Here is a 27,270-nt window from a genome sequence, read left to right as displayed (position 1 = left end):
GACAAAATACACAAATTATTTATGATACAGGATTTAATGGGGATTAAATAATATTAATATATGTATATGTGTATGTATTGTATATGTATAATATATTAATATGAACAGAATAGGGTCACTTAAACTCACTATAGAGAGCCCCACACATACATGTCCATATAGGAACAGCAGATTAAGGTCAATATAAACTTACATGTGTGCCACATACTACAAGCCCTCATTGTAAAATCAAATGAGTATTTTTTTTTTTTTTTTTTTTTAAAGTTGGCTGCCACTGTTACCAGTTCCATCTCAAAGGAGCTGTTTGGTGCCGGTGGCAAACAAACTAATTTGTTGCTGCAGAGGACAAACAGTCACTGGCATGTCCAGCAATACAAACTGTGTTATCAAAAGGGCGTGGGAGCAGCACACAAGCTGAGAGTTGGTGGTGTTTTTATTTTATTTCATTATGTAACACCAAGAGAAGACATATGGGTGAAGTCCTCATCCCAGGAAAATTATTTCCAAGTGTAATATGCTCTGCCTTTTCCTGGAGATGCAGCCAAGCCTGTTTTCAGGATGTGAAATGAGTTTCACCCGGCCGGCCAGCCCCAGGGGGTTCAGTGATGAGAACCCACAACTGGCTCATCTCGAGGGTGATGTTACACCTTTCCTGCCACATAAGATAAGCTTGCAAGGCTAATAAAAAAAAAATACTGGAAGTGTGTTTCTGTGAAATGTAAGAAAAAGGCCCGTTGGCACTTGTTTGAAAATCAACCTGGATAGCTGGTAGGTTATTTCACTAGAGGTGAACCTCAAAACAAGCCAGTGATCAGACAATATGACAGCTACGTGGTTCAAATTACTGTGGGCCAAGCCAGTGTGACTACAGCATCAGTGTAAATTAAGTGGGGTGATGTTCATTACCATCATCAGCCAGCAGAGGGCGAAGTGCAGCATCACTTCCACTGATTGGAACCAGTTTACTTTTCACATCGATATAAGCCTAATGTCTTTTCCAATGTATTGAAAATGTTTAATAGTAAATGTTCTATCATTAGGCAGCAAGTTGCTATTTCAATTTACACTGTGATTTGACTGAATCTTAAGAATCAAGTTAATTAACACCAACCTGTTTCTCATTTACGCATCATTCCTAATGCAAAACTCGATATTCAAAGTTTAAAATTGGGGCTGTCGAGTGGAATGCATAATTAGGTTTTATCCACGTTCAGTATCACCTGCTATGCAAACAGAAATAAACACCATCAAGTCCAGTATTTAACAAAGAAAAGAGCATTTATTTGGCAACATATTTTGAATTCTTCTTTCAAATTAATGTTTTTTTCCCTCTCACTACAGGGAGAGGGGGGAAGAAAAGAAATCCTACTCACAGCAGACTATAAAGAAAAGAAAAAAACTGAAGACATGTTAGAAAGAGGAGGATTTGGGCAGTGGTGGAAACATCGTGTTCACTGTAGCACTCGATTAAACAACAGTTAAGAACCTGGCGTCCTTGTCAAAGCTTCACTCACACAGACACACACAAAAAGAAGTAGTAGACATTTTCTGGTCGACGCACATACGCTCGGTTAATTAACACACACATATAACCATACAGATAAAACTACTTTGACGTGTTATTTGTGATTTTTGTTGGCACAGGATGCTTAAAAAAGTCTCCAGCTTGACTTCTCTGACAAGTCCGTCTTTAAGGTATTGGCAATGTAGTGCACATTCTACAAAAGTTATAACAAAAGTGTAAAGGTTAAGAATACGCTGTTAGATGTGTGGCTGCTTATGGCAACATCATGGACCGAAAGCATGACGGCCTCCTGGATTGTCATTACCGGTCTCTCAGTGCAGTGCAGAGCTGGCAAGCTCAACATCAGAAGGCATCTGCACTGCGAGATGGGCGGGGAGGATTGAATAACATCAACGCAGCAGACAACCATGCAAATCAACCTGGTCTATTCTCTCTATTCTCTCCCTTAGTCACTGCTAAATTACCTTCATCAAAGTACTAGCCCCCACTTAACCCCTACAGCCTCAGTAAATGCTAAAAAATATCTACAAGGAGCTCATTTGTTTAAGAGATAAATGTCTTCTCCACAATTTTGCAGTTTTTTCTATGATTACTGTCACTGAAAAGGCTTCACTTTGCAGTGGTCAGGCTGAAAAACTGGAAGGCAACTTATGATGATGTTTTGGTCTGTGGTAAACACGCCTGGGCTGACGCAAACTAAATAAAAACCATGTCTGGTGGAAAGTCCTCTGACCTCTGCAATAAGAAAATAATAATAAAAAAATTCTGAAAGGACTGTGTTTTATTTTGTCCTCTGTGCAGCAGCAGCAGAGGGCGCTGCTTCGAAGTCTGCAAGGGCTCAAAAACAATAAAAACGTCTGCAACCTCGGCTTCAGTCGCGTGTGCTTTGCAGTCATGAGGTCGTGAGTTTCGACGCAGAGCACGGCCAACATCTCTGATGAACGCGTTAAGTGTCGTCATAAATGATCACGAGTATTTAAGACAGCAGCATCAGGAGTCCCTGTAAACTGGCAGGGCTGAACCTAGGCTCACTGGCTCTATGCTAAAACAAACCAAGAATTATGCTAAGAGCAGGTCAAGAGGTAAATTAAACAAAAAGGACTGTGTGATGAACAAAGACTCGGCCTAATTCTTGACTAAAACACACACAATTAACTGTAGTCGAAGGCAGTATAATCTCGATCTGGGAGAAACAGAGGACGCCTTAAGCAAATCTGGAAGTAGGTAGTGTCTGTGGCAGTTTGGTCATCGGCTTATTATGAGCCATCAAGCACTGCAGTCGAAGTCACAGTCACAGAATAGTGGTAACACACCATTAAAAACAACAAGAGCTCAGAGTTACACCTTTCATTTCGTATGGAAAAGGTGGCTGAGATTGATCTAGACACTAAATCATGGAAAGCTATTAAAAAAAAAAAAAAAAAAAGAAAGAAATTGAGACAAATTTGATTTGACATGACGGCGGGGAAGATGCTCTGCTTGTGAACATGTTCCCGGGTGTAGCGACTGTGTTGTGGGTTGTTGAGGTCCATAAAGAGTTCAAAGTAAACAGCATCGCTCTCTGAAGCTCTTCTTGCTCTTCTTGTTCTTTCCTTTTCCATTTTTGTCTTTGTTTTCTGACATTTTCTTGCCTCGCACTTCACGCATCAGATCAAAAAATACCTTGAGAGGGAACAAGAGAAATCGTTTCAGCTCATTGCAGGAAGACATGCAGCCCGCCTGCCTCTCAGACTTTGGCAGACAATCTCTGGCACCGCAGTTTTACAACTTTAATTTTCATTTCATTACGCAAATAGCATTCATATTGCTATAAATGTAATTTTAAGGGGCCCTATTATGGGAATTGAGTTTTTCCTTTTTCATATACATATGTAGTCAAAGATGTTTTCTGTGGATGCTGCTAAAATTAGATTTAATTTGAATGATTACATTTTCAAAACTCCAGTTTATTTACTGGCAGGTTCAAATGAAGTCCAGTAAAGACATTGCAACTGGATCTCCTCAATGAACTGAATGCAATCCTTCTAATCAGGCCAGATTGCAGAATTTGAATTGGAAAGAGTCAGCAGGTTTATCTCGTTTGAATTAGAGGAGCTGCTGTTGTCAGGCAGGTTTTTGATAGGATTTATTCTTTAAGTTCAAGTTCAGATTTTTTAGAGCCCAAAATCTCTGTTTACAGTCTCAAAGGGTTTACAGGCCCACCAGTTTACAACAAATGAAACAGGGAGATGCCCCCTGACTTAACCCTTATAGCAGGCAACAACAACAACAAAAAAGCTTTCAAATCCATTCAATTAATATTACTTTAACTAAAATACATGAAACTGCAAACATGATTCTTATGCTGAGCCAGAGTTTGTTTGAAAACAAAATCAGGGAAACTGAACATGAGATTTTTAAATTCAACAAATGCTCAGTACAGGTCAAATGCGAGTGGAGTGTATGTGGAGTGTGTGTGTGGATGTACCTTGTCGACGTTGGCTCTGGTTTTGGCTGATGTCTCTACATACTGGACGCCCCACTCCTCAGCTTTGCCCCGAGCTTCGTCTACAGAAACCTGCCGGCGCTCCTCCAGGTCCGACTTGTTCCCCACCAGCAGCAGAGGGATCTTGTCCTCCTCCGCCTTCACCCGCAAAATCTGCTCCCTGCCACACACACACACACACACACACACACACACACACACACACACACACACACACACACACACACACACACACACACACACACACACACACACACACACACACACACACACACAGAGTTGGGTTTGAGGGCTATGGCAAGGCCAATACAGATCTCTAAATTTGAAGCTTCTGACAGCTGACTTTTTAAAAAAAAAAAAAAAAAAACAATTCTCAAGATGTCAAGCCATTTTCAACCCATAAAACTTACAAAAAAAAAAAGGGTGGAAAAGCATTTCAACAAAAGCGCATCACCATCATGCTGCATTGAAACACAGAAATATAATAAAATATTACCTGGGCTTCCTAAATTATAGTTACAGTACTAACACAATATGTAATCTATTCAATTGTGAATTAAATTGGGACAGGTTTTACAAATGCAAATGGCCCAGACATTCTCAGCAGCCTGTTAATGACCAGCTTTAAACAAATGTAAATGAGTGTAGTTTAAAAAAAAATGTAAATATGTATTATTTCAATTTTGAAATATTTTTTTTTGGTCACATATCTGACCCAGGCACATCACAAAGTGCAAAAACAGGATAATAAGTAGCATTTAATAAACCGAGCCATAACAAGTGGAAATAACGGTAACCAATAACACACTCTCTCTACAGCGTCTCTCTGTGCCACATGAGAAAACCTTGAATTTTCAAAGGCATCCTGGTGTTTCTTGCGCTGGTTTTGCTTCCTGACTGCTTATGGATTTGATATCACACTTGCAGCGCTGTAACTATTTGGGCTACACCATAACATTGCTACAAACAAAAAAATTGTAAAATATTACCATTTAAATATTAAAACTGCTATTAAAATAGTCTACTTAATTCAAGCTCAATGGGCCACCTGGAGGCTGCGTCTGGGCTGGATGTGGTCCACAGCCTGCCAACTGAATGTACCTGGTATAATCCATGATTCTGCCTCCATCCAGTGGAGGATGACACTGACTGGCTGATGCCTAAATGTCCAGTAGGTGTCCCATTAACACATGCACGCCCACATGCACACCCACATACAACACATGCACACGAGATCTGGTACCTGAACTCGGCGGTGGCGGTGAAGGACTCGTGCTCTGTGATGGAGAAGACGAGCAAGAAGCCCTCTCCGCTGCGGAAGTAGTTGTCCCTGATGGCGGCGTAGTCCTCCTGTCCCGCCGTGTCCAGGATGTCGATCTGCACCTCCTCCCCGTCCAGCACCACCTTCTTCCTGTAGCTGTCCGCCTTGGTGGGCTCGTAGTCTTCCACGAACTGTGAACAAGAGGGCAGGTTCCTGTTTGCTTGAACTTGGCTTTGATTGTGTTCAGGATATTTGCTGCAAATAGGAGCTGTGCAAGCCTGACGATGTTGAGCTGGGTAGAGGCTGTCAGGTTCAGGTAAGTCACAGCAATGTCGAAATAATGATGAAAAACACAAAACAAAAGACCTAAAGAAGCAAAAGCACGCTGATCAAAGTTGCTTTATTTAATGCAGACTGTCTGCGTTCCCTGTCTGCTTCTTTAACACCTGTGGAAGCTCTGGGCTCCTCGGGCCTCAGGCTAGACGCCATTTCAAGGCAGACAGCTCATTCAGATGACTGACACTGTGTTGGGGTGCGACTCCCTACAGGGAGCATTTAAGTTTTCACCCTCATCTGATTTCATTATTCAGTCAAGAAATCCTGCTGTGGTATCATCCTGTGGCGTAGTGGGGAGTTTTCCAGTCAAGTTAAATCTTGTCCTGCAGGAAACATCTTTATTTTGTTAGTAGGTTAGCTGATAAATCCCGTTTATGTTGGTCGGAGCCAGAAAAAGGCAGCAAATTTTACTTTCAACAACCAACAGGAAACCAAGACTTGCTCTCATCCTGCTGATTCTTGTGAACTGTTTTTCTTTTCTGTTTCTTGCTCCAGTTGCTGTTCAATTCCAGTACATGACTAACAAAACACTCCAGCACTTCCTCTTCTTACACTGTGTGACTGGGCTGTCTTTGGACAGCCATTTGTAGCCTCATGCCTCTATGCTATTTTAGGTAATTACTGGTTGATTATACTATTCCAACCTTGGTGACACACACACGCACACAAGCTCATTACACAGCCTTATCGAAGATGGTTTTGTTATAGAGAGCTACGGCTTGCTACTGGAATAAAGAGCAAGTTTTAGACCCATTGTACAAAAAGTTCACTTGGAGCTCTCTTCTTAAATCTCTGAACATAAGAGGAGGATGTGCTAATGAGACACAAGCCTCTTTTCTCTTGTATTTTTCTCGGGTAGAATGTAGTCTGGACTGAAATGCCATGTTTTTAAAGTCGAATTATTAAAGCTTAAACACTTTTTTCACCCCTTTGGCACCTCACACAATGAAAATTTGCTGTATGTAATGTCTGAATGGCATGTATGGATATTAGTTATAATATATAATAAAATAATATAGACATGTTTTCACAGAGAATAAAGGTGCACTGAATAATTAGTACTGGATGTAAGTCTATTTTATGCTTAAATAGAATTTCAGCATTAGACTTTCCTCTAAATGTGACATCAGAAGTCTAATCTGAAATAAATATTGTTTCATGTATTTAAAAAAAAAAAAAAAAATGGTACATGAGGGATGTCAAGATGTCTCCGGTGATGAATGAGAAATGTGTGCTCAAACTAATGAAGTACAGCTGTATTGTTTGATAAAAGTGACTGAATAGGTGCTCAGTGTCAAACAACATTCAGGATCAGTATAAAAGAGTGATGTCAGTGTCTCCCTTGACATGAATATAAAGCCTGAGATTCATTTTTATGTGCAGGTTCATTTTTTTTCTACAGAAGGAGCAATACAATGCTCACGAAATTCACTGCAATCACAGCAACCTCAGGACATAAAGATTTGAAATTTTGCAGAAAGTGGCATCACATAACATTACAGTACTTTTTGTTTTGTGATACATCCACACAAAACAAAACATCCACATTTGTAGCGAGCAACCATCACGCAATTTTCAATGTCAGACACAAGGCACATTAAAAGCTCATTTTCAAGCCACATCTGAGAGCCGCATCTTGCCTGATAACCCAATAAATATGATTTAGTCATGTTTCATTATGCAAAAAAGTCTAAAAAATTGCAAATATGGTGTATGGCGGAGACTGAGCATCATTTGGACTTTAAGGAGTCTTTTTTTTTTATTCTTTTAGAAGACTACGTTCAGCTCTAGTGGCATTAACTTTAGCGCTCAACATTGCAAGTAATTCCACAAGTTGCTTTGGTGGAATTACTTTTCAAAATAGAGAGCACATCTGGCATGATGCCTTACTTGAGAGAATACAAGAACTGACACAAAATTCAACGAATTGGATTCCCATTTGAATTTATCACTTAACTGAGTCGCTCATGCACATTCTCGTTGTATAATTGCAATACCTCCAACCAAATCTGAAGGCATCACCTGCTGGTTATGATTCGGACTGCAGGTGAGGTCGTGTTTTCCCTGAATGTCTGGCTCAAGGCAGAGGGAGTGTCAACATCCCCCATCATTTGCCCTGACGTTCCCAGCTGCACTGGGCGATCAAATCATGAGACCGCCTAGTTAGAAGCCCTGCCTCTCTGCTGTTAGATTACCCTGAATGAAAGCAATTTTCTAAATTGTCTCGGAGTGTGAGAGTGTGAGTGTGTGTGGACTTACCTCATCATACATGAACTGCAGGGTGAGGGCCGACTTGCCCACGCCTCCACTGCCCACCATGATCACCTTGTGCAGGGCCAGAGAGCTCTGGTTTTTATTCTTACTGGTAGCCATTGCTGGATTCCTCTTTCTTGCTCTCTCTTCGCGCACTCTCTCTCTCTCTCTCTCACACACACACACACTCACATACACTCACTCACACACACACACACACTTCCCTACACCACAGCACTGACACGACCTGTGAATGACAAAAGAGAAAACATATTAAATGGCGGTTGCCAAGAGGAAACATAGATCACAAGTGACGAATAAAGCGCCGCTGACTCTGCACAGTAAATAACCTCCTGAGTCCTGACACTCAGTGGATGCAGCAACAAGCTGGATCAGATGGTGATTGTTACTTTATTCGAGTTTCAAGATGGCAGTAACTTACTGTGCCAAGGCGCTAGGCTTCAGTCCAACAAGTCCCAAATCCCCCCCACCCCACCCCCCCACGCCTGCCATTAAAGTGCCAAATTGCCTACTCATGAATCTAAGAACTTTATAAAGTTCGCCATCAAAAGGTCATTGCCGTTGATCAGAAGTAATGAAGCTATCATACCTCACTGCAAGGCGGCATTTAGGAATGCATTAAGTCAGGGCACCAAGTGCTAACCTCGTTAAAATGGAGGGAGACGTCATTGGCCATCTATCTGCACTCTATGGGCCTTATCCTTCAGAGGGTGAAAGCTCAGAGTCGATTGCTTTCAGCTGACTTCTACGTCTTTTATCTCCGTCACACCAACTTCCAGCTCAGTTCAAACTGACTGCGCTGTAAATGCCTGCCTGCCGACTTGACTCGCGTGGCCTTTAGACCAGGAAGAAAAGTCTCTGTCAAGAGCAACAAATGTGCTCAGAGACCATTAAAAAGGCTGGATAGTGACACCACAGCAGTGATTTAAAAACTATGTGCGGCTGAGAGCTGTATACGCACAGGCTATCATTCTAGTTCAAGCTACAATTATTTTGTCATTCAATAGCTTATTCATTTTGTCTGCCAAATGTCAAAAATAATGATAGATTCCCATCAAAAGTTATCTTATTATCAGTCAGATATTTCAAAAACAAGATAATCAGAATGGATTAAAATGTTTTTTATGATTATTTTCTGAACAAACAGCCAAACACTTAGGCGTTTTACATTTGTGGGGTGAGCACACTGGCTGGGCGATACAGACAAAATCAAATGTCATCCCTTGCAACCCTTAACTGTTAGGAAGCTTTTAAAGCTTTTACAGATACAACACCTATATGCCATATCATGAAATGACATTATCAAAAATCCAAGACGATATGTAGTCTCAACATATCACGATATTGATAAAGTATTGATATATTAATGTGCCCCAACTGGAACCTTCCCATTGCTTAAAAACTGGTCAGACCAGCAGCCAAAACTTGATGAATGACTGAAATGACTGATTATCAAAACTATAATTTATCAAATTTCTGTTGATTGGTGATTCAATTAACCAGCTGACAGGTTCAGCATTAATCCCAGCAGCAGCTGGTTCCACTGATCAACACACCTTTCAGCAGAGAGCAGAAACGATCAGTCAGCTCGGCTGCATAATTCAGAGCTGTCTGGCTCTGGAAGATAACAGTAATATCCTGTGAGGAAGAGGCCAAGCCCATCGCTTCCTGTGGACTGGAGTAGCCTACTGACACACTTCTGTCAACTCCTCCTCACATCCTTCAGTTCATCGTCCTTCAATAAACCCTTATGTGAATACTTAAACCTGACTCTTGGGGATTTGTAGTCACCATGGTAACGGGATCCTCCCTTAGCAATCTTCCTGTGTAGTGTAGGTAACCGCTGTAACCCAACACCTGGCAGTTTACCCACCTCACTACCACCTGTTGGCAGATGACTAAAAAAACAGAAAGAGTCAAACCTCTTCTAAATAAAGCACAAATGCAAACTAATGTTGGGTATCTACAAAAGTGCACAAAATAAATTCTCCACAACAAAACCCTGTCTCAGCAGTCTAAACCCTGTCTATCAGACAACTGTGGCCTGCTGTTGTAATATCACAGACATGAGACTCTCCTCGGCCCGTCCTGTCTCTTTCCCTCTCTCCTCACATCTCTGGAGGTCTCATCCCTCCTCTTGGGATTTCAGACTAATGGAAACACTGAGCTGATTCACAGGCATTATTCATAATCTGCTCCTCCCAAACAGTAAACATGTCACTTCAGCAAATACAGCGAGACATGACTGCACTGGGTGTACAGCAGACAAGGCTGAGGAAGGCAAATTTATTGCTCTCTATGTCAAAAAAAACTTCCTGACTCCAAACTTTGGCGATTTCCATGCTGTTACCTGAACTGAAGGTTTTCAGCCTTTAAAAAAAGGCAGAGCAAGTTTCACGACCTCACCGGGGCCGATAACATTTCCATAACGCACGGCTGTCATCTCAGAATGAGGCAAGGGTTCTTTCTAACTTCTCTAACTGAAAAGCTGACTCTTTGGAGATACAAGGATTTCACTGCAGAATCCATAAATTATGTCAAGGATGACTTGCTCAAGTTTACAGCATACTTGGTCATATTTTGACTCTACCTATGTCTTGAGAGAGCAAAACAATTTTAAAGAAATTAATGCAAAAGCCATGACTTAATCCTGGCTGTGAGCAAACAGCAACACCCAGTCGATCCTGCAAATGGGAATGTGCTTTCAAATCAAACTTCCCCAAACTAATTTCCAGGATCCTGGCACAGCAACTGGACCGAAAGTTTGCCTCAAACATCAGGGACGTTTGAATGGTTTGTCCAATTGTTACACTGTAAACACTAAAATAAATTACACTTTTGAATTGTTGTATTTAAAGTAAAACATTGTTTGCAGAGGTACAATGATAGGATTGGTCAGGACCATCAAAGTTGGATCAACTATCTGGCCTGATTTCTATGTTTGTTAGATTCATTTTTCTGTCTCTGATCACAACTGTTGGCTTCCACCAATTCACCAGCTAGCTACCGTCTGAACCAATCAGAGAGCTTCCTGACAGTAAACACACACTGTTCCCACTCTAGAGGATGGAGAGCATCTGGAGAGACTCAGAAGCACACTTGGAGAGCGACGCTGGAAGCCGGGATGTGTGCACTGTCAGCATCAATGTGAAGACAAATTGTTACTACACTGAGTCACAAATGAAAAGATAAATGACTGTGAAGACGCCACAAAGGTACTCGAACAAATTACAGGAAAAAAAACACCCAGTGGCAAAATGGCCAGAAAACCTCAGATGAGCCGCCCCCAAAGCTGTAAACGATTTCCTCAAACGCTGGAGTGACTCCTAAATGAGCAGAAACATTTAGGATTGGATAATTAATGTGAGCTTTCCCTAAAAACAACAAAAAACAAAGCTCTTTTTTATGTGTTCATTTTAGGTTTCATGGAGCTGAATCGCAGTATATTTTAAGGTAACTCTCAGAGAACAGCTGTTCGCCTTGCCACAGCTCCCTGCTGAGGAAAGGCATCATGATGACTCCACTCGCCCTGACCAGGAAGTCATGTCTGACCGGTGTGCTTCCTCTCTTTGTTTTCAGGAACTTTGTCAGTGACGGGGCTCATAGGAAGAATATGTACACAAACCTACACACACACACACACACACACACACACACACACACACACACACACACACACACACACACACACACACACACACACACACACACACACACACACACACACACAGGATGCAAGAAAGTTAGCTAAGCTCAGCACTTTTGCTTCGTCCCCCTCTCCACACACACACACACACTAACTTGAATAATCAAATGTTTTTGTCATTTATCAAAAAAATACCTACAATTTGCTGATTCTAGCTTCACTAAAACAGATACGCTGATTTCTTAATGTTCACATCACTTCAGAATGAATACTACGGGGTATTTTTGACAGCCAGCCAGACTAAATAAGCGATTTGAACACATCAATTTGGGTGGTGCTAACTTGAGCATTGTAATTTTTTTTACATTTTTTTTTTACATTTTAATAAATAAATAAAATGAAAACAACATTTACTTGCAGCCCTATAGCCATTAGTGAAAATAACCTGAAAATCACAGAAGGAGAAAGTTACAATATTGCTTCGGCTTGCAAAGTACACAGAGTAGCCTTTTTAAAGGAAGTTTGACATCAGGGTCAGGGTGGAGGGTGATGACTGTGTGTGCGCGTGTGTGTGTTTGTGAGTGTACAGTATGTATGTGTTTCCTCCATCTGCAGATCACCCAAAGTCCCATGGAAAGTCAAAATGGAGGACGGTGGTGAGATAGGAATGAATGTATTTAATGTTTAGGCCTATAAAATGAGACTGGAGCTTGGTTATGGGCATTAGCAGCAGGTGTAGGGGTATCAGGGGGTGGAAGTGGAGGGGGGGGTATGGAGGGGATAGGAGGTGTAATCTACAATCAGGACACTCTGGTGGGCTTGGCTGCTGAAATATAATGACCCTAGTGCCAGCATGCAGGCTGCAGGAATTCATTAAGATTCCCTGGACGACTGGGCCTCAGTGATCCCTGCACATCCGACCACACTGGCAGTGACACACCAAGATGTGCAGGGACTCACCAGGATACTAATGCAAGACTACAGCAGAGAAACAGAGGGTAGGGATGCACGTTAATACTGCAATCTCTTGCATATGTGCTCAAAACGAATATCCAAACCCCAAAATTGAAACCTGAAAACCTGCCCAACGAATGAATATCCGAATAGCAAAATATTCCAGCTCTAGGCAGAACATGGGCCATCATTTGCTCATTACTGTTTCTGCAATACATCAATGAAGAAAATCCGCTGCTGCTGCTGTGAAACTTGACAACTTCACAGTGACAAGGCCAGTGTGTTAGTCTTCTAATGTCTTATTCTAATGTGCAGTACTCTGGTGGGGAGAGGGCAGAAGAGGGTGTGTTTGCGTATTCGAACCGAGAGCAGGCCTCTAAGGGATCATAGCCAGAGCCGTAGGGAAGCTCAGGACTCGCCCTCTCTCTTTCCAACCCAAAGGTCACTAAGGGAATTTCCTCTCCTCTTTCAGATGGGGAAAACAGGGGCTTTTCTGGCCCAGTAACAGCACCTACAAAGTCTCTTTTCCATGCACACAACCTGAGTTCCTCTGGCCGGCATCCTTCCTCTCTATGCATCTGTAGAAGAGTTTAGCTCAGTGTGGTTTACAACTCACACTGAGCTACAACTGGTCCTTCTCACCGGCCAAAACGTCTCAAAGTCAAACAAGTCAGGTGACTCAACCAAACCATTCAGAGGTGGTGTGTGTTTGGTTTTGCCTGAACCTTTGTGGTAGCTTTGAAAAATCCCAGAGTGAGCTGTCACATGCTGCCACACCTGTTTACAATAACCACAACAGGAGGTGATGTCATTTGAGGGGACTAACCTATCAATACATCGTCTTGTTAAAAAAACGGTATAAAAACAACCGTTTGCAGCAGGTGGAATTTCACTAATTTCCCCCAAAACTATTAGCGAAAGTACTATCTATTCTGTTATATTTAAACAAATCATCCCTGGATCATAATGCTGCAATCAACAATGTAATTCCTCACTGGTGTGCAGGCAACAAAGACCAAGCTGTTCCTGTTAATTTTTCCATTTCCACCACACCTTGACTGTAAATGTCTTACATGGAAAATGTCCCAGGGGAGCTGAGCTGGTGGCTTCTGGGCACCTAATTACCAAACGAGTCATGACACCAACTCGCTGTGGTCAAATCAGCACAGCCCAGATGAGTCACCTCAGTCATGAAGCAGGTGCCACTGAACACAGAGGGGTTTTCTTTGAGGCGGACAGCAGCTGGGATTCAAGGAGAAAACTCACAGCCTTGTTGATCACAGAAGATGCAACACTAAATAATTTAATAGTTAAACACAGTGACGACAGTGCAGAGGTGCTTTCAGTCAAGATATATATAAGTTAAAGTGTTCGCTGGAGGTAAAAAATGGTGTAGCTAAGTAAAAAATGAGGTATAGAGTGCCTTAGGGGGAAAAAAAAAAATCTTGAACAAGCACACCATGATGCATACTAACCAGCCTGAGCCAGGGAGATGCACAGAGGCGCCTTTGACAAAACTGGGCAGCGGGGTGGCTAAATCCTCTCTGCTCTACAATCCTGCCTGCTTCAGCAACGCTAAGTAGGCTGCTTTTTCTAATACACCCCACTATCAAACGTTACCCTTATTCAAACTGAGATCATCTCGGGAGTGTAAATGCAACCCGGGCTTCGCTGATCTTCTTGGATGTCTGTGAGGAGGAGGACGAGGAGGGCAAAGCAACACACCACGTCCTGGAATATGTAGAGCAAAGTCTTTGAGTTGGTCTAAGGCCAGTGAGAGCAAACAGAGCAGATATCCTCGTCTGTAGAGCCATCCATCTGGATATGATTGTTGGGGTTGGAATAACAAGGGGGGAAACTCCCTTCAGCTGACCCTGACGATCTTCTCCAAACACTCATCTCTCTCTCTCTTCGTCTCTCTCTCTCCCTCCCGTTACTTCAGCATTCCACACAGCTGATTCAGGGGAGAAAGCAAGGGGCATTTAGCACTTAACATGCATCACTGACAAATCTATTCCCATCTGCTGCTAACTCTTTACTGCCCGCTTCCCACTTCCATCTTTTACAGTCTTTCAGTTCACCTAATGGGAAGCAGCCCCGGTCACTTACCACCGGGCTCTCGGGCCCCATAGTGCTGCAGTGGATTACCATGCATGGGCTGGTAGCGCTAACCGGAGTCCCCTAGCGAGCTGGGATTAGGGGTGGGAGTGGTAAGAGTGCTGATAGAGTCAAGTTTGTGGGGAAGGGCTGCTCGATCCTTGGTGAGGTAAACCAGTCACTTACAAATGTCTGGAAGTAATAAATGACTCAAAATAGAAGTGGAAGGCCCAAGTGCCTCAAACAGAATGATGTGGAGTAGTGCTGAAATGATCTGTCAGTAAACCCATCAACAGAAAATTAGTCATGATTTTGATAAACACCTGTTTTACTCATTCACCCACTAAAAAAGTCCCTTTGCAGTCCCTTTTGGCAACACTTGTTTACTCCAGTGGTATTACCACACACCTACAGTGCTGCTCTGGCATTTTGCTTACACTATTCCATTACCGCGATAGAGTGGTATCTCAAAACACCTAATGACAAGTCACATATCTGCTGGGATGCTGCATGGTAAACCCAAAGAGGCCTCCATTCCCTCAGGGAAGAGATATTACACCCACCAATATAATGGAACCAGGGAGCATACAGTATAGCCGGGCTTTGTCACATAGGAAGGTATTATAAGACAGGAGCACAAGATTGTATGATTAGAAATCCTTCAGTGTGAAAAAAAAGCCAATAAAATAAAGGACAACTTTTAAAGGCAACTTTTACCTAGGCTTGGAAAAATACAGGCCACAGAACAGGTGAAGGGTTGTAATAACTATGCCTCTACGTCAGTTCCCTCTTTCGTCTTCACTACTGCTGTTGTCAACAACGTCATCACAGTACAAAAATGTCAAGCATACACAGAATGTGTATGAAGAGCATGTGAGTGGAGGGGAGCAGCATGGACCACATATGTAAAAAAAAACTATGTAGAGATTCAAAAAACTACATCCTGCTCTATTCTGCTCCACACTGCAATACACTTTTTTAAATGGAAATTGTTTGTCAACAAAAAACATGCTGCTAACAGACTGAAATGGGGTGAGAATTTTTATTTTAGATGAACTACTGCACCATGGAAGTTTGCCATCTTGTGCACCAGCATATGTGCACACAGTAAAAAGAGATTTGTTTAATTCTGGGGTAAGGTAATTCTTCTCGTTGATTCATACGGGTGGTTCCAGGCCTAAAATAATGGGTTCTTTTGGGACAGGACAAAGCAAACAGAGCACAGGTGTTTGTCAAAGAAGATGAGTGAGATAGCAGCAAAGCAAAGCGGAGGAAAGTGGAAGGAGCAGCTGAGCGGAGCGGGAGAACAATGCTCTCAGCGTTGGGGACCCATTTTCATCCCATTTAGTCCAGATTACATGAAACAGGGCATGTTTTTGTGGAGCAGCAAGCTTGACCTGCATCCATTTTATTACCGACGCAAACACAAAGCGATAGCGGAACAAAGTCTGCTAGAATGTAAACAACTGGTATATGGAAAAAACAATATTTATACCAAGGTACAGAGATTCCGTTCAAGTTTTCAGTGTAAAATAATCTAAACTACTGTACCTGGGAGCATGAAAAATTTCTCTCTCTCTCTCCAGTCAGGCTACTTATCCCGAATACTATTCCTTTCTCATTCATAATGTAAGCTCATCATACAAAATTTAATTTAAAAAGGTGGCACTGGCCAGTTGTTTTACGTTTCATGTTGGCACAGAGCACATATCTCGTAAAAATATGACAAACTTTTTGAACCACTCGAGGTTCACCTTTTTTTGTGCTATCCACTCAGGTTGTCACTAGGACACAAAAAGACAACACAGAATTTCACATAAAATATTACAGTAAACATAAAACCTTAAAAGCCACAAGTCACATTACGTCCTATTAAAAGCGCAAAAATGCAGGTATCAGTCTGTCATTTCTCGATGCACCTATTAGACTGGAAAACAGAATAAGGAACAAAACAGTTCCCTGACCTTTTTAGTTTCAGATTGCTTAGTTTCAGGTGATCTATACCGTCAGCCTGAGGGGGAAAACCTCAAACTCAACCAGGAGAGGAAGTCCTGATAGCTGAGGGTGGGGGCTTGTCTTCCACAATGCCTGTTTACTGAATGACTACAGCTTCTGAATCATGTTGAAAATGATGTAATTTCATTTTGAATTAACTTTCAGGTGAATATCCACAACGTTATAATTGTGGAAACCCCCCCTAGCAAATAAAAAGGCCTGACAAAAACTGATAGCTCAGTGTCAGATAAACACAGCTGCTGTTATCACTATATCACGTTACTTCATCATTTGCGACGCATGTACACAATGACCCAGCCCCTTTTGCCTTGCTTTTCGACGTACGTTTTCGATGACGTACGTTTAGAGAATTTCCCTGAGGGGATGAATAAAGTACCTATCTTATCTTATCTTATCTTATCTTACAGTACTGTCCCGGTCTAATCACTGAGGACCACCAGAGCTAATGATCACCAAAGATGAGTCTAACTCTTAATGTGAAAGCCACGTTTCAGTAAAACCCATTAAACAGGCTGATAAACACACCGATAAAGAAAATCAAAGGTAGGTATGTATCCAAATCTGAATACATTATTCAGGAAAGTGTGAATGATGCAATGTAAACAGATATTTCTTCAATCTGAATTTGCTCATTATTATTCAGATTCAGGAAAAAAAGTCAGCTCCTTGCTGACCTCTCATAATGTTACACAGAGAGACAGAGAGAGAGAGACAACATGGTTATTACTAATATCAGAGGACCCTGTATTTCACACAGCATCCAACCGCCTGTTACATTAGGCATAAATGATGAGAACTGAACACTCAGTTTTTTTGCACATACAACACACAATATTTCCAGCACCTAAACAGATAACATCTGCTGTTTTCCTTTAGTCGGAATAAGACATTACTGAAGTGGACAACAGAAAAATTATAATGTTTTGCATAACACTGGCTTAAAGTTTGTTGGTGTGTGTGTGTGTGTGTGTGTGGTTAGAGAGAGGGAGCCTGGCTATAACAGACTATACCTCTAAAAAATGACTACCACTGACTGGTGAGGTATCCCCTCCCTGCTGCAGGGGTGGTGGTGGGGCTCAGACAGTTCATAAAACTTAGTTTAGTTTGGAATAAAAAATAATGTGTGTGTGTGTGTGGGTGGGTGTGTGTGTGTGTGTGTGTGTGTGTGGGGGGGGGGGGGGGGGGGGGGGGGGGGGGTACAGTATGAGGATGTGGAAATACAGCCTATTTCATAATTAAATGCATGCCAATATTAAATCAAATTAATGCTTTGAAGGCATAACAATTGCATTGCCAATGAATATTAGATTAGAAAACACACTTGTTTTCCCGATTTAACATGGCTTCCAGTCCTCTATCCGAATACAAACACAGAGACGGATCAGTGTGTTGGTTGAACAGATACAGATACAGATAATGACACCCGTGCATACCCTGAATAGAAGGTAAGGGAATGCGATTGCCATGCTGTTGTCGTTTCAGCCGTAAACGCACACCTGATAACTCCCCCTTGAACCCACTCTTCCATATCCCTCAAGAGTTAAACTTCTGATTTCTGAATTGGCCATACATCGAGTATAATCCACCGAGCACGGAAGCACCGCTTACGGCAATAAATTTTTAACTTACGGAACTGGCTCCCCTGTTGCTCCCACAATCTTCTGTAAAATGCAAAAACGGAGGTGGGTAATCAAAATGCAAAAACGGAGGTGGGTAGAGAGCTGTGTGAAACGCTTCTAAAAGTTGAGATTTCACTGAAGCCAGAGCCGCTTGGAGAACTGGATGAATGCTGAATTGAGAGTTGCATCTGAAGGATCAGTAGAAGGCCTTCAGTCATGCGCTAGCAGGCATGTACTGTTGCAGATAAGCCGGGTGTTCAAACACTTGATTTTTTAAAATGAAGTTTGGCTTGATGTTTTCTGCATACAAGAGATAACGACACATACCTGCACTGCACTCAAAGCATGACCAATAAACAGTAGAGAAATCAAAGGAGTCACTATTTCAAGTTTTCAATATATCTCCGGGTTAAAAAAAAAAAAGGTTATTAATTTGTGGTCATAGGCATGTCAGCAACTAAACTGTCGCCTGATATTTACGGGAGTCTGCTGGGACGTTTAAGTGCAAGAGCACAGCAGACATGGATTATGCACATGCCACTCAGCGTGACAAAACACATAAAGCCGTGCCTCTGACAAAATGGTGTGAAAATAGGGAGTTCCATCAGCACCCACAATGCAATGCATGTGTGATGCAAGGACCCCCGTGCTTGTTTGAAACTTGTTCCTATAGTAGCAAAACTGTGGGCTAATTTCCTGTCATTTTGCTGGCTCAGAGGAGATGGTTTGCACCACAGTGGACATGCTGGGACATGTGGTGAAAATAACTCACATTGCACACACACAGCATGAGACAAAGAAAGTGAGATGGCAAAGAGAGAGCAGTTGGAAAGCAAGAAATGGGATGAACATTTAGTACAAAGAAATAACAGATGAGCTCCCCAAACCCTAACCCTAACAGGCAAATGAAGTAAAACAAACAACCGGGTTGTTTGTAATGTTACATTACAAACACACAACTACTCTGATCTAACTAATTCCTCACACTTTTTATAAAGATGACAGACATTAATGAATTTGTTTAGGCAGACATCAAACATTTACATTTCTTATGGTTACTGCAACTGTCAGTTTCAAAATCTGAGTTTTCCTCAAGTTTTCCTGGACTTCTGACTTTTAATGTTCCTTATAAAATGCTCTTTTACATTTTTGGGGCGTTGTTTATGGTGTTGTCTTGTACCCTGTTTTATTGATGGATTTTTTTTTTTTAATGTTTTTCTTTTCTTTTATGAGCACACTGCAGCAAATTCCTAGCAACTATCAAGCTGCGGTAGAAGTGAAGTGCTGAATCTTAAATCTTGAACTATGGCTCTGATTTGGACAAGCTTTGGCACAATTAACAATAAAGATACAGTTTCTGTTGTTGTTGTGGATTTTTTGTACTTGAGTCATTAATTGTGCTAAGATTTCTTCAAATTTAGGTCTTCTCTTTGTATTATTGATACCAAAAAGAACCATCGTAAATCAAACTGGCAAACTTTAGTTGAAGAAAAGTTCCAGATTGGTTTGTGACTGATTTGTTGTCAGCAAGATCTGAGCAGGTTGGTGTCGAAATCTATTTTCAGGTGAGGAGACACAGGAGCGCCCAAAGTCTTTCTCACATCGTGTTAAACTGCCGATCAGGGCTAGGCGTGAAGCTTCGTGTGGCTGGAGAGCTGCATGTCAGAAGTTAAAGGGATTCACGCCTCAAAACGACATGGTTCATTCGGAGCGGAAAGAGCTGCCGCTACTTCAAATCAATATGTTGTTTTCATGGTGCGCTGCACACCAACATTTCAGTAGCTTGTTCTGCTTCCTCGTGGTAAACACAGCATTTCTGCTTACTGACCTGCCACATCTCACACAGCCACCTACTATACACCAACATGTCAAGTCAACTGACTTCGGGGTGGGGGAGGTAGGGTGATTTTATTCTTTGAGTACAATAATGCAGCAACTGGACAAAAGTATAATTTCCTAATTGACAGATCTTGGAAAATAACTGTTTTCACCCCACAAAAAAAACTACTACAGTGCGGATGGTTTTGCCAGGAACTACAAATCTCATGGGTACAGCATGGCCTTCAGTGCTGCATGAAAAGAAGCACAGAGGGGGAAAGGGTAGTGTCTCTGTCAGTGGACATGGTGTTTTCACAGGACAGGCCCGGCCTGGTCGATGGTGCTGCCCTGCCCTCTCTCCAGTGGCCACAGGGGCAAAAAATATCCCATTCCTCTTCCATGGGTCCCAAGTCCTGCAAAATGTATAGTCCTCCCTTCCCTCGCTGCCGACACAAAGCAGACAATTGATGAGTGCTTGGTATGCACTTCTCCAGATCCCTATCTCCTGCCCTCAATCACTCTTAGAGAGAAACTCTTTCCAAGTCCCATAAAAAAAGCCGTATGTCAGTCTTGGTAGCTGCTACGCTGGTCCTCCGCTCTGACTGCCGATATCATTAGCAGATGGTTTTCTGACTCAAGAACCATTACATCCTGATCTTCAAATGACATGGCCAGAAAGTAGAGGCCGGGTCACTGGGGGAATCTCATTACACAATGAAAAACTGACTGGGAAAAGTGCGGGAGGTTCTTTGATATGAACCAGCAAGGATAAGTCAAACAATGAGAGAAATGAAGCCTTGTGGGAAAATGGGGAAATAGTTCTCATACTCTGACAAAGTGTGGTAACAGGAAGGAACCGGAGGGCTCAGTGTAAAGGGAAACATTTGAGAAGGGGCTTGGACGTGATCGGAGCCACTGGGATAAACATTGAGACGGTCTTGAAGGGGGGGGGGATCCACATTTCCACAATGAGATGTGGAAAATAACTAAATACATGTACTCAAATACTGCATTTGAGTATAATTTAGAGCTAAAGGCTTTGAATTTGAGTATCTCCGTTTAGCAAGAGTTCATGCTTTTCCTGCTTGACATTTCAGAGGGAAATCTGTACTGCATTTATCTGACAGCCAGATTTACTAGTCACTTCACAGAATAATCTTTTCAGTGCAAAACATCAAATACAACATGATATGGAGCAGTTAGAGCCACAACATTAACACACTTCTTACAGTATAATGCATCAATAATCTAACTCTCTGAAAGGAACCAGTCTTCACAATGATGACTTAGACTTTTCATACTTAACTACATTTTACTGGTAATACTTGTATAATTTTCCCACCGTGCAGCTGTAGGTCTAAAAATAAGCAGAAAAGTGTATTTTCCGCCAGCGTGGCTCAGTCCAGGCGTGTCTTTATTGGCACTAAGTAGCTACAACGTTGTAAACACCAACAGTCTTATCTCGCATAAGAAAGAGTGTGAATACAAACTGTGTACTTTAAGCTGTTTGTGTACACATACACACAAAAAACCCCACCTCAAAACAGCGTGAGAAAGCATGTCTTCAAAAAAAGGTCCCGCGCTGTCATATCAAAACCCGAGCCCAGTCCGAGCCGTTTTCACAACCTGAATGGCAGTCTTAGAACTGTAAGCCTCAGTCGACAAATTCCTGTTGAAAATCATGTTATTCCTATAAATAACTCTGCATGCGCTGAAAAGCTTTGAATGTGTTATAAGTGGGCAAAATGCAGATTAAAAACACGTGTTTTTCCCTGTGGGACATAGAGATTTTAACGCTCCATATCTCAAAAGACGCTGACAGATTTATAATTCCAAGCACATGAAATTAGTATGTAAGCATAAATTCTTAATGAGTAGGGTTTGCTGATCAACACCAACTTTCTCTCCTTTCTTGCACCACCACCACTCAAATTTATTTCAAAGTCCTCATCCCTAAATAGTACACGAGGGAAAAAAAAATAACTTATTTGCAAAGCCCCTGTTGGCTTTGCGAGTTTGATTAATCAATGAGAATTTAAAACCTACAAAACATGTTGTGTTTGATAAGTTTGGGCCTTTACAGTTCAGTGAATTACAAACAGCAGCTCTACCTTGTTACCAAGATGTGAAATGAGGATCTGAAAAGACGTGTCTTCCCTGGAGACGCATGAGCACCCAGAACAGCAATCTCACATCTGAAGTACAAACTCTGAAACTCAGCTAGGCTGATGGCTGGGCTAATGTGTGACTTTTATTATTAACAGGATAGTAGCCAGTCATACGGTTGTCTGCCAATATAATACTCTGTTCACAGCTACAGAGACAAAGTCTTTAAAGCATGCAATAAACATAAACTTTGTTCAAGTTAATATCTAATTTAAAGGTGGAGTTTTCACTACCACTGCACAGGTGTGCTGGGCCACCTGGTCTTAAAGAGCTGCTAAAGCCTAAAATAAATGAGTTAGCCCCATCTGGGTTTCAATGGAGAGTTCACTGTCCTGTAGTGGTTTTAAATACTTTTTCTTCAGGTTATTTCCCCACGCTGAACAGCTTTAGATTCTGGGAGAAACCCAGGATACTTGGATTTCTTTCTTGGTTTTTTTGGCTCAATTAGAAACATATTACACATCTGTGAAAAGTATCAGCTACCAGCAGCCCAAGAGTAAAAACACTGATATCTGCTCCATCTGACTTCTTAGTACAAGAGGGCCAAACAATCCTCCAGGCTCCCAAAACAAGTTCCTATTCTGCTGCAATCAGCAGTGTGCCCATGAGTCGCCTATTAGAGGAGGGTGACCACAGGCTGTTTCAGACATGTGTCAGCCATAACCACTGACAATGCACCGCTTGACTTGAAATTTACTCACAGGTTGAACAGCTTAGGTGGTTAAGCTCTGCGTGCTGACAGCTGATTTAATAATGCATCTTTTTCAGACGTTTAGCCTTTTCTAAAAAGAAAGCTGAAAAGACGCCCTGCTGCAAAGAAACAAAAGTCAGCCCCCTGTGCAGTAAGTATACAGGCAGAAGGCTTCAAAAGAAAAGCAGAAATTAATGTGGTGATTTCAGCATAAGCAATAACAATACATCTCTCCAACAGATAACACTAACAACAGATCTCTCCGATAGAGCCTAGACTGAAAAATGTGGCATGTCAAAGTCAACAAACACTGAACAATCAATTACTCTTTCACTTCAAGTATTGAGTAAGTGACTTGAAGAGTCTGAAGCGGTGCTCATCTCCACCACACCGGCTACACACGATGATGGTGGAGGAAAAATGAAAAATGGGAAAAGCATCGTTCAGTTTTTTTTTCTTTCTTTTTTTTTTTTTTTAGGTGGCGTGAAACTAGGCCTCCCTCACCCCTGAGGCACATTAATCTGGATGATGATAGCAAAAAAAAAAAAAAAAAAAAAAAAAATCACTGTGGAGATGGAACAAGTGTGTGTGCGTGTTGCCTACCCCCTTCTATCCTCCACCCCTCCATCTGTCCACCCACACACACACACACACTGACACACAACACAGGCTAGATAAGAGCATAAAAGTTGCATTCATCTCCAAAAGACCACGATCACTCACTATAAAATTGCCGTCACTCATCACACAACACGGGCTGCACTTATCTGCTGTTCAGCATCACAAGAACAAAAGATTTCCCTCCACTCCTATTAGACTAAACTGGCTCTGCTGTGAATTACACTGCCAGTGGGAGGATTTTTTTCCCTTCTTTCTTTGGCACAGTGACCCACTTTCTCGGGGACATTGCCCATGCCCGCCAAGGAGCAGTCAATGATTCCCAAAGCAAGGTCTGGGGACCTCCAGGGGTCTTGGAGAGGGGTCCAAAGGGGCCCCCAGGAAAACAGGGGCTAGTTTAACTCCTCTGTTATCACATTTTAGAGATGGTAACGGACACGATGAAAATGATACACGGGTGCCTTAATCCTCCCGACCTGTCATGTTTTGTACCGAGAACCTCTTGCTTTTCTCAATTTCATCATAACAAAACGCAAACAAACAACTTCTGCCCACCTGAGTCGTCTTTCCACAGGTGTGTGTGGGACCAAAGGCGGACTAAATGTAGAAGATGGCGGTTTGACACACTTGCTAAACAGTAAAAGACGTGTTTTCATGTGTATGAATTATTGCCTAGCTATGCCATGTTTTTTTTTTTTTTTTATATATATATATATATAATTGTATCAATCTTTTGTCATGCATGCCTGATGTGTCTGACAGAAAGGTTTCTCTCTCTCTCTTTTTAGTAAAATCAGGAAGTTCTGCAAGTTACAGCAGGGAGACTACCTCATTCCTGCATATCATTATAACATCTAAAAAAAAAAAACAGTGCCTTTTCGCCTGTTAGTCAGACTGAGGAAGCATTTTGAAGACACCCCACTTTGTTGTCTTTCATTTTGACTTTTAATTTCACCAAATGATAAATTGATTAATAGGAAAAACTAAACAACACTCTAAACGCCAGTGAAAACATGTTAGTTGCAGCACTCACTAACAACAACAATTAACAACAGTTTCAGGCGTAAACCTCGTAAAAAGATGGGAACAGACGTGAAAAGGAGGACACAAGCCCGATTTGAGCTCATGAAATTAGGAAAACAAAACAATGGTGCGTTCACGGGTCGATCCGCTGACAGGTACGCAGGACGCTGAAGGCACCACGGGCCGGCTTGGGTGTGTCATCCCGTCGGTGAAAACTTCTCTGCACGTACAAGTCGACTTAGTATGGGTGAACTACTGACATTATCTAAAAATGAGCGTTAACTAGCACCATTTAAACCCAAACAAAGGCTAAACATCTAAAACAAACAACGTTATTCAAATTAGCAGCGCTGTGGAGACGTCAGCTCTTGTTTCTACCTAACGGCAGCAGGAAAACCGCACAAAAGCAAACAAAACGCCTTTAAAACAACACAAAGTCAGATTTATACCAACTTTTATGATCTGTGTCACCGTTAAACTTCTGGAAAAACCGATGGACTGACTTAAAAACAGCCGCGTCCACATTGTCAGACAGTGACTGATGGGCTTTAAACGTCACATGGATCCACAGCGATACTCAACAGCTAACATGAGGCTAACTGAGCTGCTAAAACACTTAAACCCGGTGAGGTAAAATGTAAAAGTCATAGTTAACCTTCCTTAGAAGAAATATTAAATCAAACTTGGCTAAATGAGTGGAGTGTTTGACGTTATTGGCTCCAATGTGGGCAGACACACTCTCATGGATGTTCTGGTCGTTTCGCTGCCTGCTTCTCTACCACGGAGTTTTAAAATAATCAGACAGATGCTGAGGTGCTGGTCTGGCCTTACCGATGAAGCAGGACTGGCGTTTCTCCCCTGGCTTGCTGTTATCTGGCTGCCTGCATTAAAGGAGCAGAAGGTGGCATAGGCTCCGGCTCCGGCTCCGCTGCTGCAACAAAAAACGCCCCACCTTCCGGAAGAGGAAGACACGCAGGATGTGACGTCAGAGCGGAGTCCCCGGGCGGAAGTGGAGAAAGTCAGGGGTTTCTTCCTCTTGGTTTTTCAACGTAAAGCGCCCCACATTACCTCTCCATTGGGGGGAAAAAAAATGAGCACAGAGAGGGAGGTAGTACTCTCAGAAAGTTTTTATTTATGAGAAAAAAAAATGTTCTTTATGAGAAAAAAACTGGCAAATATATCTATCTATATCTATATCTATATCTATATCTATATATAGATAGATAGATATAGATATAGATCTCTCTCTCTCTCTCTCTCTCTCTCTCTCTCTCTCTCTCTATATATATATATATATATAGAGAGAGAGAGAGAGAGAGAGAGAGCTTCCATTTTGTTATAATAGAGCTGACAGTTGACTGTGGAATATTTAGGAGCGAGGAAATTTCACGACTCTGGATTTGTTGCACAGGTGGCATCCTATGACAGTTCCACGCTGGAATTCACTGAGCTCCTGAGAGCGGCCCATTCTTTCACAAATGTCTTGTTTCACAGTCTGCATGCCTGAGTGCTTGATTTTATACACCTGTGGCCAGGCCAAGTGATTAGGACACCTGATTCTGATCATTTGAATGGGTGAGCGAATACTTTTGGTAATATAGTGTATATATCTCTATCTCTCTCTCTCTCTCTCTCTCTCTCTCTCTCTATATATATATATATATATATAGAGAGAGAGAGAGAGAGAGAGAGAGAGAGAGAGAGAGAGAGAGATCTATCTATCTATCTATCGATAGATAGATAGATAGATAGATAGATAGATAGATAGATAGATTAATGATTTTAAGAACCACAGGGCTTCACTTTTCACTTTGCAATGAAAGTGTATATTAGTGTATATTAGTGGAAAAAAATATATGGAGCTGGGTGAGAGGGGTAATATTCCAGAAGAAAAAAACACTCAGAATTTATAATATTAAAGTTGAAAGTTGAAAAAAATATGGAACTGGGGAGGGGTGTAATATTCCGGGGGGGAAAAAACTCAGAATTTTTTAGATTAAAGTCATAAATCTCCAAGAAAAAAACTCACAAATTTATGAGAGAAAACGTCAAAAATTGTGGCATTCTAAAGTCACAAATGTGTGAGATTTTTTTTTTTCATTCAGTGTTTAACATCTCTAAATACATGATTAACACCTTTTTTTTGTTTGTTTGTTTTGTTTGTTTTTCCTTCATATTTAGTGACTTTTCCTGATTTAATGGGGACAAGTTGGTAAATACAAAATTAACATGATCATATGTTTTCAATATCCTGTACACATTTTGTTCACATCAGTGTTGTGATTTATGTGTTTTATGTGAAGGAATATTTCGGTCATCAGCAAGACACATACAGTACCTTACACATAAACTGGATTAACTATTTTTATTCTAATCATTTTCTGGAGGTTTTAATTGCCCAGACCACAGATGATAAAAAAAAAATGTTAGTAAATCTGAAGGCAACAGGAGAGTTAAGGCTTTTCACTGACTTTCATCTCCCTGTTTTTTCCAACAGCTGCAAGAAGAGAAAAAGTGAGTCGGGTTACAAAATGCCGGCACTTCAGGAATTCTGTCACATCTTTGTGGCACCTAAAACATCTGGCACATTTACTAGAAATATGAGGAAAACAAATTTCCTGCCTGGAGATTCAACATGAAGCCCTCTACAGTTACAGAGAGCTGTTTAGTGACCTGTCAACAAAAATCAAGCTGCATCAGTGATCAAACACACACCCATGCACCTTTAATTCAGGTTTGCA

General features: G+C 41.6%; 1 protein-coding gene across 1 annotated transcript; it reads right to left on the bottom strand.

Annotated features, from left to right (window-relative positions):
* Positions 1 to 1,259: 1,259 nt before the first annotated feature.
* Positions 1,260 to 25,515, bottom strand: ralba (v-ral simian leukemia viral oncogene homolog Ba (ras related)). The gene is made up of 5 exons (XM_030081030.1): positions 25,361 to 25,515; positions 7,867 to 8,107; positions 5,254 to 5,462; positions 3,993 to 4,170; positions 1,260 to 3,187 (listed from the first exon to the last, which is right to left on the bottom strand). The coding sequence occupies exons 2-5, from the start codon at positions 7,978 to 7,980 to the stop codon at positions 3,065 to 3,067; spliced, it is 624 nt and encodes a 207-aa protein (XP_029936890.1). The 5' UTR covers positions 7,981 to 8,107; positions 25,361 to 25,515; the 3' UTR covers positions 1,260 to 3,064.
* Between the last annotated feature and the right edge of the window lie 1,755 nt (positions 25,516 to 27,270).

This window comes from Myripristis murdjan, chromosome 21, assembly GCF_902150065.1.
Source record: "Myripristis murdjan chromosome 21, fMyrMur1.1, whole genome shotgun sequence".
Classification (NCBI taxonomy): Eukaryota; Metazoa; Chordata; class Actinopteri; order Holocentriformes; family Holocentridae; genus Myripristis; species Myripristis murdjan.
Note: the sequence above shows the minus strand (reverse complement) of the source record. Positions and strands in the feature narration are given on the sequence as shown.